The 17,006-nt window shown below is 42.9% G+C and overlaps 1 protein-coding gene across 2 annotated transcripts in view; it reads right to left on the bottom strand.

Annotated features, from left to right (window-relative positions):
• Positions 1-17,006, bottom strand: part of AIDA (axin interactor, dorsalization associated) — a 51,145-nt gene that overhangs the window by 27,867 nt on the left and 6,272 nt on the right. For both annotated transcript variants that reach the window (XM_037895674.2, XM_037895673.2), the window contains exons 2-3: positions 8,270-8,339; positions 993-1,046 (exon numbers count right to left, since the gene is read on the bottom strand). In XM_037895674.2, the coding sequence (XP_037751602.1) occupies positions 993-1,046; positions 8,270-8,339 (124 nt within the window). The remainder of the gene's footprint in view (positions 1-992; positions 1,047-8,269; positions 8,340-17,006) is intronic.

The raw sequence follows: 17,006 nt of genomic DNA, 5'->3' as shown, positions 1-17,006 counted from the left end.
AAGGCCAGAGCTACTTTACCGGCAAGACTGAGTTTGAGGAATTTCTTATAAACCAAATCATATTTAACACACATAGTCCATAAATCATGAAGTACATCCCCTGCCTGTATTTTTTGTGACTGTAACTATTAATTATTGTTTCATAAGCAGCCAGGATAATAGAAGGGGATTTTAAATAACTTGCTCATTAGCTACTGAAAGGGGTGGAAAGGTATAGAAAATATAAGCCAAGGTCAAAATGCAGGAAGAAACATCTTAAATTGATTTCTACAAGACCTTATTTAGATGAATAATGGAAGAAACAAAACCCACACCACAGCTCAGAGCCTAAATTCATTTTCTGTCACCTCGTCTCCCATTTTTAGAAGTCCCTCTCACCTCCTTTTTAAAGTTAACTCTCTTCCCTCCGCCCCCCAACATTTGTATCTGCACAGCTTCCCCTGGAGGAGGAGTAATGAGGACATGAATCTATGCAGAGTGAAAATTGCTGAAGTGCTTCCTTGAGGTCTAGGAGGGATAGCGTGAAAACAGCTAGGCTTGTGTGAAGTTCACTCCAGTGCTATTTCTGCTCCTGTCTGTACAGCCTCTGTGCAAACCACCAGCACTGTCATTTTCTGTGGAAGGAATCTAAAGTGACAAGGAACAGGAAGCCTGCAGTTTCGCGCCCATTTAAACCCCATTGAAGCAAATGCCCCGAAGTATTCAGAGGCTTTCAAGCAACTACCTGGTGGTGGAAGTCCCAGCATTCAAAGAGATCGCTAACTTTGTCAGCCAGAAATCATTACCTACTTCCCCACTTCATTCCACTGAAACTTAACAGAGAGAGGAACAGAAACATTTAACATTAGAAGCAAAGTCACTTTCCCGACGGCACAAATCAGATTTGCATAGAGAATTGTCTTCTCATGTTTTTGGTTGACAATCATTAAAACGCAAAAGAAAAAAAAAGAGCAGAACAGGATATGGCAGGGGAATACATTAAGTTACTACACCTGCAAAGCTGCACTCCGCAATTCTAGGCATGTTGCAATTTTAGCTATGGTTTTCTGTAAGGAAGAGAAGGAAATTACTTCATTTGTTTGCCAATTAAAGCTGCATGCAAGAAAACAGCCCCCTTCTTTAAAACAAGCTTACAAAAACTTCTTCACACCCCCCAAAATTTGATTACACAGAAATATTAACAGATTAACATCAAACATTCTTTTAATATTTGCATCGAGAAACAATATATACAAGCCAGAGAGATTGAAAGTGGAATGGATAATATTACATAACCATTGGCAATTGAACTCCTTCCACATAGCTCATTGGTACAAATGTGTCAGTGAATGAACTGCAGACTGGGGCACTGCCTCCCACACCATGAATTGGTTATAAACCTGATGATTACTCTGGGAGTGATGGGGGACATGTCTGAGAATAAGATCAATTACTTTGAGAATATGAAATTACTTGTTCTCATTTGCCCTTCCAGGAAAGATTTGTAGATTCCCCCCCGAATCGATTACAAAACTAAACGAGGACCTGATCCAGAGATGTATACTGATCACCCTTCAGGGGAAGTTGTGGATGCTCAGAATCTCTAAGAAGCAGGCCCTATTGTACCTTAAGCATAGGTTTGTTTTTGTTTTGCTGTGTGTGTTGTGGGGAAGAATAGAAGAGGACTCTCTTGAACAACAAAACAACAACTTACTGGTCCATACAATTGCAACAGCTGACATATTCTAGGAATACCAGTCCCTATGAATTCAAAGCAAGTCTTGTAAAACTTTTTAGGCTACTTAAACTCTGTGAAACGGGTTAACAATTTCACCCAAATAGAGAGAACTCTTCAGTTAAAGCTTGTTAGCCATGTAAGATTGCCATTGATCAAGGGTAGGTTGTAATTTCTCTCTTCATATACAGAAGTGATGCGCGAGATGCTGCAGTGAGATTACCGCAGGTGGATTCCCTAAAAGACCTCAGTTCATCTAGTTGTGGAGGAGAGAGCCGGAGCCCTAGACAAGACTAGATAAGTCTTTCAATATATTACATCTCTCATAAAGGCCTTTCAAAGTGGACAGCTAGAGAAATAGAGAACGTTAGAAGGCTTACAAGCAATGATGCAGATAATCTCCAGTGCCACCAGTATAAAAGCTTTCAGGAAGAACGAAGCTTCCAATCAGGTAGGCGCTAATAATCAAGACTACCCATTAGAAGCATTTTGCTGCAATGGCTACAGTTTTGAAAGTCACAAGATTATTCAGCACCTAGAAGAAAATGTCTTGGTGATGATGGGGACAAACTAACTAGCAATAGGTTAACAAAAGATAGACAGAAAAGTGCAATATGGCCAATAGGACAAAAATGGTGACTATGATAAAGCTATAGAGAAAAGCAAGTTAAATACAATGGGTGATAAAGTTTCTCAGGTGAAAGTCCAATAAATGCATCTGTTATTGCCTAGTTTAAAAAAAAGAAAAGAAAAGAAAAGAAAAGAAAAAGAAAAGAAGAGTTTGGGTTCCTTATGTAGCAATTCTACTACCTAAAAATAGAAAAGAGGCTGATCTACTACTGAGTCCAACAGTGTTTAGGTCAATTCCCAAGCCATGCATGTCAGCCAAAAGCCAATACCTACTGTACAGTGATCCTGCCTTTTTTTTTTTAAAATATTGCCTCATGAGATGGTGCTGATCTAGGCATAGCTTCCTTGTAGTTTATACTATGTTCTGTTCTATACTACACAGGTTCTTATACCATGCTTAGCACTGTAGTATCCGAGCGCTTTCCAGCAGTGCACTAAACAATGTGCCTAACACAGTGGTCCCCAAACTTTTGAGGGTCGTGCCCGCCCCCAAAGCCAGGAGTGGGGCCACGGCTCTGGGGGAAGGGGCTGGGAGTGGGGGGAACAGGATAAGGGGGCCGAAGCTGCGGGTGGATCTGGGACCGGGAGCAAGGAGCCGAACCTGGGGGTGGAAGCAGAGCCGTAGCCAGGTTGTGGTGGAGGCTGGAAGCCGGGTGCGAAGCCATGCTAAAGGTTGGGGGCAGGACCAGGCACGGGGCCGGGACCATGGCTGGGAGGCGCTCCCTCCCTGACGCCCATGGGGGCTGACCTGGGCCCTGCCCCCCTGAACATTCCTGGGGTGGGCCCTACTGTTTGGGAACCTCTGGCCTAACATCTGTCATGTGTTTGTTCTCTTCTCTCCCTGGCAGAGAAGTGTGTGCAGTGGAGTGTTATGTTTTGGAGTTTTTTGTTTATAACATATATACAAACACATTGCTATGTGTTTACATTAGAGAAGGCAAAAATCAAAGAAGCGTGCCTTGCACTTCCACTGGAAGTTGGTGAGGTTTGTGATGGTCCTTCATTCTTATGGGAGTTCATTCCAGTCTTGGGCTGGACCCTGAGAAAGCCCTGTCTATTTTGTGCTTGAATGACATCTGCCTCATGTTAGGAGGTAAACAGATTGGAAAACTATGCTTCTCTGGCCTCAACCAATACACATTAGAAATCATGTACATCCTGCTCTGGAGTACGCTCAAATACCTTAGAGTTAAAAAGATTGAGTACCATGTTCCACACATTCAGTTTAATGCATGGCCTCGTCTCGCGGTCAGGGTTGGGAAGGGGGTGGGGGAAATCAAAGATAGTAGGGCTACAGATGTAGCATGCTCAACCCCCAGAAGGGAATGTCTGGTATTCTCTCTAGTCAGTTAAGCAGCAGCACTGGGAGTTCTTTATTGCTGAAAACAGGAAAGAGGCTGTCCACAAATGTAGGACCTCCCCTGAAGTGATGGAGAAAGACAGAGGACTCCTCAGAGCTCCCCTAGGGAGGCAGAATCTCTACATATAAAATGTAATTCTAATATTAGTGCAAAGGAGCAGTGAGCATGCCAACTGAGTGTTAAGAAAATACAACAGATAGTCTCTAGAATCATAATCTGTTCTGAGAGCAATGAGCAATTGCTCTTCCAATTAGCAAGAGGATTGGTACACTAAGAATCTCCAGCACTGTGTGATGTAGGCAAGACATGTAAACATAATTTAACTTCTGCTCTTCCTCGGTCTCACACACACAGTATTGAGCCTGAGATGTAAACGAGGTCTTCAGAAATGCTACTTCGTTTCTTCCCCCTCCCCCACCCTCACTGACATGCTTAGCAGACCCCATCCTGAAGTTAGATTCTAACAGCTGCCTGGACTAACCAGCTAACTCCTTGCAGTGGCGCAAATGAAACCTTGCAAAGTGTGTCGTTAGGCTCTTGGGAGTTGAAGAATGATAACACAGCATTAGGAACAGATTAACTTTGGAGAGATTTGGAGTTTAAAACAGAAAAGAACAGGTTTTATATGGAATCTATTGAATTATGGCAAGATACCAGCAGCCATTATTCATAACTATTTTTAAGGGACCACACCCAACCCGAAAGTACAAAATGCAGCTAAACACTATCGTTTTCAGCTGCAACTATCCCATGCAGAGGCTCCTTTTACAGCAATGAAAACACTTAATATCTTATTAGCAGTACTGAAGCTGTAACAAACTCTGCTAGTTAGAGCTGTTAAAGATCCAGTTTCAATGTAAACTAGTGTTTAGAAGAGAAAAAGTCAGTTGATCTAGTAGTCAAGGCTTCCTCTGTACTGTTGTGTGAGTAATGACTGTGCTAACTGTAATGCAGTTTGAGATGTTTGCATAAATAGAGAGCCTAAGCGAAGTTTGGTTTTCAAGAACGGTCCAAGTTGTTAGCAGACCAGTAGTTTAATGAGACATCCTAAGATTATACAGCTGTGCAAGTGTTTCAGCAAGTTATCAGCACACAAAAAATAAGATTTTTTTCAACACTGCATAAAGCCAAGAATAATTTTTAAAAAGGCTCATGCAAGCACTTTTTAGTCAGAAACTTGAAAGGTCACATGCATTGTGTAGAGATCTGGATGAAAACAACTAACACCCTGTGCAGAAGGGCAGGCTGACAGACATAGCCAAAGCTGAGGAGATCAATTAATGTAATAAGAACAGCCACACTGGGTCAAACTAAAGGTTTCCGACAGTGGCCAATGCCAAGTGCCCCAGAGGGAACGAACAGAACAGGTAATCATCAAGTGATTCATTCCCTGTCACCCATTCCCAGCTTCTGGCAAACAGAGGCTAGGGACACCATCCCTGCCCCTTCTGGCTAATAGCCATTGATGGACCTATCCTCTAGGAATGTATCTAGTTCTTTTTTTAACCCTATTATAGTCTTGGCCTTCGCAACATCCTCTGGCAAGGAATTCCACAGATTGACTGTGTGTTGTGTGAAAAAATACTTCCTTTTGTTTGTTTTAAACCTGCTGCCTATTAATTTCATTTGGTGACCCCTAGTTCTTGTGTTAGGAGGTGGAGTAAACAACACTTCCTTATTTACTTTCTCCACACCGGTCATGATTTTATAGACCTCTATCATATCCCTGCTTAGTTGTCTCTTTTTGAAGCTGAAAAGTTCCAGTCTTATTAATCTCTCCTCATACGGAAGCTGTTCCATAGCCCTAATCTTTTTTGTTGCCCTTTTCTGAACCTTTTCCAGTTGCAATATATCTTTTTTTTTGAGATGGGGCGACCACATCTGCCCAAAAGATGTGGGCATACCATGAATTTATACAGAGGCAATATGATATTTTCTGTCATCTTATCTATCCCTTTTTCTTAATGATTCCCAACATTCTGTTCGCTTTTTTGACTGCCGCTGTACACTGAGTGGATGTTTTCAGAGAACTATCCAGAATGACTCCAAGATCTCTTTCTTGCGTGGTAACAGCTCTCTCATCATTTAGACCCCATCATGCATAGTTGGTTCAGGGGTGTGTGTGTGTATATAGCTGGTATGTATATACGTATAGTAATAAGCTATGCTTGCTCACTATAGGTATGTCTGCACTGCAAAGAAAGGTGTGATCTTAATGTGAGTTAGCTTGTTAGCTAACTCACAATAAAATAGCAGAAGACACAACAACTCTGCTCTTAACTCAGGTTAGCAGCTCAAATACAATCCCCTAATAGGCTTTTACTCAAGCTGCTAACCCAAGTTAAAAGCAAAGTTGCTGTGTCTTCACTGCTATTTTAACCTGAGTTACAACCCCCTGCCCTTTTGTTTTGCTTTGTTCTTTTGCAATGTAGACATACCCTAACCAAGTAGAAATCTACTTGGATCCCGGCCAATGGGAGTGCAGAGGTGGTGCTCAGGATGGGGGCAGCGCATGGAGCCCCGTGGCTCCCCCGCCTAGGAGCTGGACCTGCTGGCCGCTTCTGTGGTGCAGCGCGGTGCCAGGACACGTAGGGACTAGCTTGCCTTAGCCCCTTAGCACTGCCAACTGGATTTTTAACAGCCCTGTCAGCAGTGCTGATCAGTGCCGCCAGGGTCCCTTTTCAACCGAGTGTTTCGGTCGAAAACCAGACACCTGGCAACTCTACCAGGCCCTACAAGAGAGATGCTCCACAGGGAGCAGCCTTCCCCTCCCCATGACACACACACCCTTATCTGGGGCAAGGCACTATCCACAAAGTTCAAAGAACCCAGCTTTGTGATCATCTTGAAACAGTGAAGTTCATATTGATACACAGCATAAAGGACAGCATGCTGTTAATCACAGCCTGCCATAAGTGAGATTAACACCACCTGCTAACAAACCACACCTTCCAACTCTACTTCGAACAATGGGTGGGGGGGTGGAATATACAATCAAAATTGGTGGGAAGGGGGAAGTGAAACTATAACAAAAGACTAAAAACTATCTGCAATGACAACAGAAGCCATTAAAGAATCAAAATTTGCTGACTTACCAAAGAGATCTCCTTAGTCCATGGGTTCTTGCCAGGGGGGGAAGAGAGCAGGAAGATGATGGTCACAATCCCCATGGGGGCCCAAGACAAGTTAAGGGGGGGGGGGGTCATGAACATGCTCTCTTTATGACTAGATAAAAGGGGAGAAGAGTCCTAAAGCTTTTTTGTTTTAATACATGGTATGGAAAAGGTTGAGAACCACTGTCCTAGCATGTGTCTCCGTGTAGTAACTAAAGGCAAATGTGGACATTTTAAAATAGCAGCATATTCATTTCTCAGATTTTTTTATCCACCTTGAAGTTCTCAGTCCACAGCAGAGCATAAAGCATCTCTTACTAGGTTCTTTTTCTCTAATCCACACATAATTCTGTAACTTGTATATTGAACTGAGCTGTGTACTAGAAAATTCCATTCCCAAATAAGCTATTGCTCCCATAAACAATACCTGTAATCACAAGTCTTCTCCACATGGCCATCACTCCTAATAAAACCCTGTCCCTTCACAAAATATCACAAGGGTAGCAAAGTCTTGTGTATTACCAACAGCAGGGTGGGGGAGGTTAATTATACTGAATACACATCACTAAAACTGGTTTTCAGTGCTGAGAAAGTCTGTTGGAGTTTCCATTTTTAACAAACCCCCTTCCAGAATTACACTAACATGATGCTGACAAAATACAACACAACACACACCAAATACACACTACAATCTTGTTCAGTCGAAAGCATGTGAAGACTCTTGATCAGTGGTTCTCAACCAGGGGTCCGGGACTCCCCTGGGGGGCCACAAGCAGGTTTTAGGGGGTCTACTAAGCAGGGCCAGCATTGACTTGCCGCATGGGGCTGAAGCCCAGGGCCACGAGCCTTGCCACCCAGGGCTAAAACCTGAGCAACTTAGCTTCCTGGGGCCCTCTGTCGCATGGAGTCCTGCTTGCTACCCACTAACGCTCGTCCTAGCTTTTATATGCAGAAAAACAGTTGTTGTGGCACAAGTGGGCCATGGAGTTTTTAATAGCATGTTCGGAGGGCCTGAGAAAGAAAGTTTGAGAACCCCTGCTATAGAAGACTTTGGCAGTCCCATTACCCATCGGGTGTTACATGTTAATTTAACATCCTCCCCCACACACTAGACACATCTGCAGTTCAAGACATTTTACATTTGGACTTTACAAAATTTAATTAATTCTTTGCCAAAGTTCTATAAGTAATTTATCAAAAGGTCACCCAAAAAGAAAAACTCTGGTTATGAAGGATTCTGGCCAGATTGTAAGACATGACTACTGCACATCAGAATATCTGTCACATCTAATGATAAACATTTCAGCCATGCTATTCTCTGTTTTCACAGTACTTTATACTTCAAGGGAGAAGAAAAACAGAGGGCTCAGTCCTCTGAGACACTGAGAGCCTTCAAGAGGACACAGGTGACCAGGATCAAGCCCCCATGGACTGAACGAACAGTAACATACCTTTTGATCTTCTGTGAACTCTGAGTTGTTGTGTTGAGACTGGGCCTCTTTCTGTAGGTGTCTTGCTAATCTGGATGGGGAAAGGGGTGGAGAGGTGTATCAAATATTTTCTGTAGATTGGGAACAACATACTGAATCCCATGGTGCTGTCTTCAGAAAACATGTTAGCTAGAAGTTTTGTAGACTGTTGTGCTTGCATATTCCTAATATTAAAAACCCTTAGACTGTGGACATTGTACTGGAAAACACATGATCACACCAGACAATTAAACGAGACTTACAGGTGATCTACAAAAGGTAAGAGTGGGATTGCATCTTTTTATGATGTATAAGGACCACTTAAACTTTCTAATGTGAAAAACAAGCACAACATTTATTTAGAAATACAGGTCTTGTTTACCCTGGATAATTCTGTAATGACTGGAAAACTCCTGAAACTAAAGCATCATGAGAGTCAAAGTAACAATTTTCAGTCTAGAGTTAACTAGGTGTTAATAAAGTTAATGACAGACATTCTGGAGAAGAGATGTCTGTTTAAGAGTCAATACAACTCCCTCAGTTAAGATGACTGATTATCAAGACACAAAAGATCTTCCAGAAAAAGCAGCTTTTACATCCCTGACACGTCTAAAGTAAAAACAAGCAAACACTTTTCAGAAGCACCTTTCAGGCCTCATATATCATAAAAGAGCAAAATGAGGATAAGCTCAATTAAAGAGTCATTTTTGTGCATGTCATAGTAGAAGGGACTGACGAAATCACTTGCTTAACAGAAGTGGTCTTCTCACAAAGCTGTAGCAGAACTGGACTTGTTACATTTGGGGATACTTTAGACAACCTCCTGCCTTGAGAGCCCTCCAATGAAGGTGATCTCTTCTATAGGTTTCATTGTACTTTAAATATCAAATATTAAAACAAGTTTAATATTCATATCTATCATACAATCAGAAGACTGTCACACTTCAGTGCAGATACCACTGTATAGCCCCTCAGAATGCACTACCAGAAATTAGGAGACCAGAGTTCTTCTCTTGAATTGATCACTGACTCACTGTGACACATTGGGTAAGTCATTTAACTTCTCTGGACCTCAGTTTTCCCATTTATCAAGCAAGGACGGTAATTACCAGTCTCTGTAAAGCACTTTGACCCTTGGTTGGAAAGCAGCAAGTGCAAAATATGCATTTATTTGATTTCATCATATTTTAACAAATTGGATATTGTTTAAAATGTTAATTTTCTGGATAAAACTGAGAGTAAGGCTCATAAAAACCAATGCCATCTGCTAATGGGCAAGAAAGCATTAACAGGTCTATCCGCTATCATAGAGCATGAGAGTCATGGAATTTAATTAAGCCAAGGGAAAAAAGAGCATTGTTACTTATATAGAAGAGAACTTGGAGGAATCTGGGGTATAGCCCTGACCATACCATACACAGGAGGACTTGATTCTTTGAACGAGGGAGCACATTTTGAACTTGTTCCCTCTCCAGTTTTGTGAGTGGCATTTCTAAATTTCTTTTGCTGTTAATTAAAAAAAAGTTTAAAATGTCCAAAGTGAGAACAAAACATTCTGTTTGATCCGAAACAAGGTGGTTGGATGGGGGGGAGCGGCATTTGTTTTTGCTAGGAAAATAAAAAAAATTGTTTTGGGTCAATCTGAAATTTTTTATTTTTTTTTCCAGTTCAGACAGCAAACTTGCACAGCTCTATTCATTTACCATTGGAGAGAGGATGCCAGGATTAATCCTAATGGTGTTTTTGTTTAACTTAATGCTTTTCTAATGTGGCTGTTTTTACAGATGTCACATGTTAACAAGACCCTTACTCTCTCTGTAGCTCAGTTTTCCCATCTGTAAAATGGGGACAATGATACCTACCCTCCTTTATAAAGCACTGAAATCTATGGATGAAAAACTCTATAAGAGCTAAGTATTTTTATATAGATGAACTGTTACTTTCCAAAAATCTTTTCAGAAGTTAAACTTTTAATCCTGTTCTAACACAGCAACTGACATCCTCCATTCTAATGAAGTAAGAGATGTTAGAGCACAGGTTTATAATTCCAATTTGGAAACAAGATGAATTAAAAAGCTTTTAGAGGCAGTTTTGGCAAAGATCTATGGAAGAACAAGTAAACTCATTACAAGTTTGCAATAAGTTACTGACAAGGAACTATTGGGATTGCATTCCATGTGAACCTGAAATAGAATCTCAACCTTTCTTTTAAAAAAATCCAATATATCAGCACTTCTGAACTTTCTGTACCAGTAGAAGTACAGAACTGGGTATACGAAAGGGAAAGGAATCTCTCCCCACAACTGCTTATCATTCTGAAAGGTCACTTAGGAAACTTTTTGGAGGAGAAAAAAACCTAGAGAAATTCAAAAGCTCATTCTTGATTCATCTCTCACATGCCTACTGTACTTGCTAGTAAGAAAGCCTTCATTGGTACCAGATTCCAAAACCTTATTTTTTGTGAAGTGTATCTTCCTCAGTGAGAAACATAATAGTGAAAAAGCAAAACCTAGTTTTTATGGTCTTTTTAAAGTTCCACTTTAAAAACTGTATGGGGGGGAGGGGGGAAGAATGGATGACTCAGCAGATTAGAGTTGGGATATAGTGACTTTCATTGTCCTTCCAACCTTGGCTTAGGTCATTCGTGGTCAAAAATTGCTAGCATTAGACGGCTGTTCAGTGAAGAGTCTGATCATCTCAGTCAGATTCCCAGTGAATGTGTTTAACACAAAACACCCTGCAATTTATACCAAGACACTCTTGCTGGCAGTCTCAGAAAAAAAATATCCAAGGACTGAATGGGCCCTGGTTCCTCTCACTCTTAGACATGATCCTTTCAGAACAGGGTTGAGATACGTTAGCAGGACAATGCGTGGAAGAAGCTTGTACTTTTGCATATTGTATTGTTCTTGTTCTATGAATAAAGAGACTTGGGCTCTTAGTCCAAACACTAGCGCGTGCACGCATGCATGCACCGTACCTGAACACTGCAAATTTGGTTTGTTAGTTATTCTTGGATTAACTTTAAAATTTTAATTGCCAAAAAAAAAAAAAAAAAAAGGTCTAGAAGCCACATTGTCCTTTTTCACCATTCAGCATGTACTTTCCTGAATTAAGAACATAAGATTTGAGAGAGAGATTGGATGGAGGGTATTTAATTTAGAGTATAAGCTTCTTGAGTGGGGACTGACGTCCTCTGTGTAGCATTGAGTGCCCCAGTGGACCTCTATAAATGAAAAATAATGCAATGGTCACATGCCAGACTTCAGCATTTGATGACAGCAAGAGCGTTCCAGTAGAAAAAACTGGGCATTTTCTTACCAGCCCAATTTTTGTTTTTAGATGTTAATGTAGTGCTCATGTAAGGTGTCTGACTGATAACATGTACTGTAGGAACACAGATTTTCCCAAGCCCAGGTCACCCAGAAGGGGCCATTTTCCAGCAGTCAGAAGGTAGTTTCATTTACACGGCTCATTGGCAAAATAAAAACAAAGGGGGAAAATAAGGATTCCACAAATATATGAGGGGTGTAAATGTTACAGAGGCAGAGTATTTATTTAAGGGTACTACTTGGGGTATAACTAAAAGTAGTGGGATGAAATTTTAAAGAGGAACACGACATGTTTTCCCTTGTTGCATAGCAGGGGGAAGAGAGCCCTGGCAGTTAGATCATGGAAATTTGACAAAGCATTTGAAGATGTGCTCTAGGGAATGATTCTGCATTGGGAGATGGACTGATAGAAGCTAGAGATGGAAAAAACCTATTTGTTCAATGATTCTACACCATATTTCAGCTCATGAGGAACTTTTAGGATTAAGGTACAACTCCTCAAGACTGCATTGTTACAAAGCATCTTCAGATCTTGCTATGGGGCACTGGCCTGCAACACACACCCCTATGGGACCTTGAGATACATTGCATTCAGTTGCTACTCAGGTTGTTTCAATCACCCAGACTAAAGTGGTTCAAAACACATATCTGTAACAGTCTCTATCCCTATATCTGCCCCTTTTTCAAGGCTATGATAAATTTTGTACAATGAAATCTATGCCTTGTAAAATAATAATCTGAAAACTCATGATTTGCTAATCTTTATTGTCCTGGTAAAATATGTGTGGCAACGTATGTAAAGTTAAGATTTCTACTGTACGATGTTACTAAGGGCTTGTCTACACTTGCAAGTTTTTTCGATGAAACTAATGTCGCCAAGGAAAAATTGACAAAAGCAAAGTCGCCAAAGCATGTCTACATTTGCTCCCTCCGGCGACAGATCGTGTCCACATTTGGGGCACCTTTGGAAACAGCGAGAGCAATGGACTGTGGGTATGTATCCCACACTGCCTGGTGACACCATCCATCGCTAGGTGTTGTGGCAATGCGGAAACTGAGCGCATCCGGGGATGGGCAAAATGTACCGTCATGCACCGCTTTGTGTCCCACCCCTCCAAACGTCTCTGGCTTCCTTTTGCGCTGTTTTTCCAACTGTCATTCTTTTACAGTGCGCACCAGCATCTGCAGTGAGAGAGGATGGATCCTGCAATTCTCTCCTATGCGCTGTTAGCTGTCCTGAGGACATCGTGCATGGCAGCAGAGTTACTCACAGAGTTGCTCACAAAGTTAGCAGAGGATTAATTGCAGGCACCCGAGTGTGATATGGACGGCAGCAACTTATCAGTGCTTTGTGCATTCACAGACCAGCTGCATACAGTAGACCGTCGCTTTTGGGCTAGGGAAACAAGCACTGATTGGTGGGATCGCATTGTCACGCAGGTGTGGGATGACAACCAGTGGGTACAGAACTTTAGGATGTGTAAAGCAACCTTCATGGAGCAATGTGCTGAGCTGGCCCCCGACCTGCGGCGCAAGGACACCAGACTGAGAGCTGCCCTTCTGGTAGAAAAGCGTGTTGCAATCGCTGTGTGGAAGCTGGCAAATCCAGACTGCTACCGGTCAGTTGCAAAACAATTTGGACTAGGAAAGTCCACTCTTGGGGCTGTATTACTCCAAGTATGCAGGGCAATAAATCACATCCTGCTGCATAGGACTGTGACTCTGAGAAATGTGCATGACATAGTGGATGGCTTTGCAGAGATGGGTTTCCCTAACTGTGGTGGGGCGATTGATGGCACACAATCCAATTTTAGCACCAGACCACCTTGCCTCCGAATACATCAACAGGAAGGGATACTTCTCCATGGCGTTGCAGGTGCTTGTGGATCACCAGGGTGTTTCAAGGACATCAATGAAGGCTGATCTGGAAAGATTCATGACACACGTATCTTCAAGAACAGTGGCCTGTACAGAAAGCTGCAGGTGGGGACTTTCTTTCCAGACCACAAGTTCACAGTGAGGGATGTGGAAATGCCCACAGTAATCCTGGGAGACCGGGTTTACCCCTTACAGCCCTGGCTCATGAAACCTTACACAGGGCACCTGGACAGCAGCAAGGTGTGTTTTAACAACAGGCTGAGCAGGTGCCGCATGGTAGTCGAATGTGCCTTTGGCAGTTTGAAAGCTCGCTGGAGGTGTTTAAATGGCAGGCTAGACCTTACCAAGGATAATATTCCCATGGTCATAGCCAAATGCTGCACTTTGCATAATCTGTGTGAATCCACGGGTGAAATGTTTGCTCAGGTGTGGAGCACTGAGGCAGAGTGCTTGGCTGCACGGTTTGAACAGCCAGATGCTAGGGCTATCAGAGGGGCCCAGGGGGTTGCTATTAACATCAGAGGGGCTTTGAGGAACCACTTTGACAATGAGGGGCAGTAACACAGGTCTGCTTTGGAACTGCTTCCCTGTTGCATCCATATACAATTTTGGGGCCCAAGATCCATGCAACACAATGCTTTAGAAGCCTGTCCCTAAGAGTGAATTGATTGCTACACACTTTTGTAGAACATAGAATAAAAATGTTGTACCATTAGATACCTTAGCCTTTATTTATTGTGAAAAACGATAAAACCTCACAACTGAATGTAGCTCCAGGTATCTTTGTGCAAGCTGTAAGAGGGGGTGGAGTGATGGGGAATGGGAAGTGAAAAGGAATGTGTGGGCATAGAGGGGGGTGGGGTTGGCAAAGAATTGTATATCTGCTGCAGTGGCGCTCCAACTCGGATCTGCTCAGTGTGCAGCTGTATCAATGACTTGAGCATCTCTGTCTGATCCTCCATAACTTATCATCATGCCTAGCAAAAGCAGTATTCTCTTTTCTGTCCTGCCTTTCGGTTTCCCAGCACTCTTTCCATTCCCCGGTCTGTCTCTCATCATGCTGTAGAACCTCGCAGAGTACGTCTTCTTTGTTATGCCTAGGTTTTTTTCTTATCTGCCGCAGGGGGATTGTTACAGTCAAGCAAATGACAAACATTTTAGTAACAAGGGCCTTTTGCTAGTAGAAATCACTCTCTCTCGGAGACTCTAGGCAGGCACACGGCTCTGCAAGCACCCCAATCATGGTGAGTTTCAGGAGTGGGGGGAAGCTGGTTGTGTGTACAGACAAAAAGGTCACGGCTTGCAGGGAACTCATTCTAAAATTATCCCATACTTTTTCACAGGCGGCCAACCTGCTGGCTGACATCCCCCTGTTGAGGGTGACCAGAGAAACCAGGGCTCAGCCGCTGAATGCTTGCAGCTTGCATCCCAGTCCATATGCAGCTCAGCTATGTGCTGCTTTGGTCCCAGCTCCAGTGATTGCTAAATGGTATGGTACAGTTTCGTACAATGGGGGAACTAACAAGGCTGCAATCCCTTGGAATCTGAGGCAGAGGATTAACAAGTACCTCCTGGAAACTTTCCAAAGCCTCCCTCTCTGGAGGATTCCCTGCAGAACTCAATGTCCACTGACACCCTGCTTGGCCATGCAGATTAGCTACACAGGACAATGTCCAGCTCACAGAAAACACTACCTGCCTCCCACTTTTCAATTCCCTACACAAGCCACAGCAATTTACCTGGAGTTTCATCTGCTTCCTGCTCTCCGCTGAGCACTTCTGCAGTGGAGAAAAGTTCCTGGCTGCCTGCCCCACTGAGGGACCCCGCTGGGAGTACCACATCCTCTTCTACCTTGACTTCTTCATCCACAATTCCAGCCTGTGGGTTTACCCCCTCTTTCCGCTGCATGTGAAGTATCCACAGGGCAATCGGCAATGGAGGTGTGGTCACCACCAAGGATAGCATTCAGCTCCTTATAGAAACAGGAGGTCTTAGGTGAACCACAGGAGTGATGGTTCGCCTCCCATGCCTTATGGTACGCCTGCCTCAGCTCCTTTATCTTCGCTCTGCACTGCTGCATGTCCCGATCATAGCCCTTTTCGCACAACCCTTGAGAAATTTGCCAAATGTGTCCTGATTCCTACGGGTCACTCACAGCTGCGACTGAACAGACTCCTCTCCCCACATATTAATCAGATCCAACAACTCAGCAGTGGTCCAAGTGGGAGCGCATTTGGTGTGATAGCCCACCATGCTCACCTGGGAAGCTCCTCTGGGAAGCCAGCAAACAGGAAATGAGATTTAAAAGTCCTGGGTCTTGCATGGGGGAGGGACAGGTTGGCTGCAGGGCAGTGGAGTTCAAACTGCTGACCAGAGCGGCAGCATGGGAATTGTGGGATACTTTCTGGAGGCCAATAAAATTGAGAGAAAAAAACCTGTGGTGTCTACATTGGCTGTTTGTCAACAATAAAGGGAGGGGAAAAGACAAAAGTCTCTTGCAGGGGTGGAAGTTTTTTGTCGCCAAAACTAGGGATTTTTTTCTGAAAAAAGTTACCTTGCAGTGTAGACAAGCTCTAAGACATATTCCAAATTTGGGGAAGCAGCCACAAATCAGTTCCTCAGAGATAAAAAGCAAACTGACGCCTTAGCCAGGTGTCAATGAAATCAAATAGACCATTACCTGGTTAACTGGCCATTCTTTGGCAAGAAAAAGGGGGTGACCAAAAAATTTACATCTTTCCCATCCCCACAGACTTTGTCTCCTGAACCCCAGCTGGAAACGATTCTCAAAAAAGAGGGAAAGGTATAAGAATGGGGAACAGATGCCCCAAAATGTTCTCCCTTTCTCAATCCACAGCAGCCACGATATCTGAGGAAAAAAGTAACAGCTTTGGACTGATGGAGGGATCCTGTCTGAAAGGAATTCTGCCAGTAGGACTACTGAAGCATGTGGTGAGACACAGACCTTCCGCTTTCTAGCTTGTTAAGTGAGATATTAATTGTGAAAAGAAAAGGAGTACTTGTGGCACCCTAGAGACTAACAAATTTATTTGAGCATAAGCTTTTGTGAGCTACGGTGCACTGCATCCGATGAAGTGAGCAGTAGCTCACGAAAGCTTATGCTCAAATACATTTGTTAGTCTCTAAGGTGCCACAAGTCCTCCTTTTCTTTTTGCGAATACAGACTAACACGGCTGCTACTCTGAAACCTGTCATATTAATTGTGTTTTACTTTTAGTTTCTTTGTAACCAATTCTGACTTTTATGCCTCATTATTTGTAATCACTTAAAATCTATCTGTAGCTAAACTTTGTTTATCTAAACCAATGTGATTGGATTGAAGGGTTTGGGAAACGCCATTTGAGATAACGGGATTTGTGCATATCATTTTCTATTAATAAAATGACATACTTTATATGAGCTTGTGTTGTCCAGCAGAGGGCTGGGCAGTACAAGACACACATTTCTAGGGGCAAGTCTGGGACTGAATTTGCTGGTTTGCTCCACAA

Source organism: Chelonia mydas, chromosome 3, assembly GCF_015237465.2.
Source record: "Chelonia mydas isolate rCheMyd1 chromosome 3, rCheMyd1.pri.v2, whole genome shotgun sequence".
NCBI lineage: Eukaryota > Metazoa > Chordata > Testudines > Cheloniidae > Chelonia > Chelonia mydas.
This window is presented reverse-complemented; position numbering and strand designations above follow the sequence as displayed.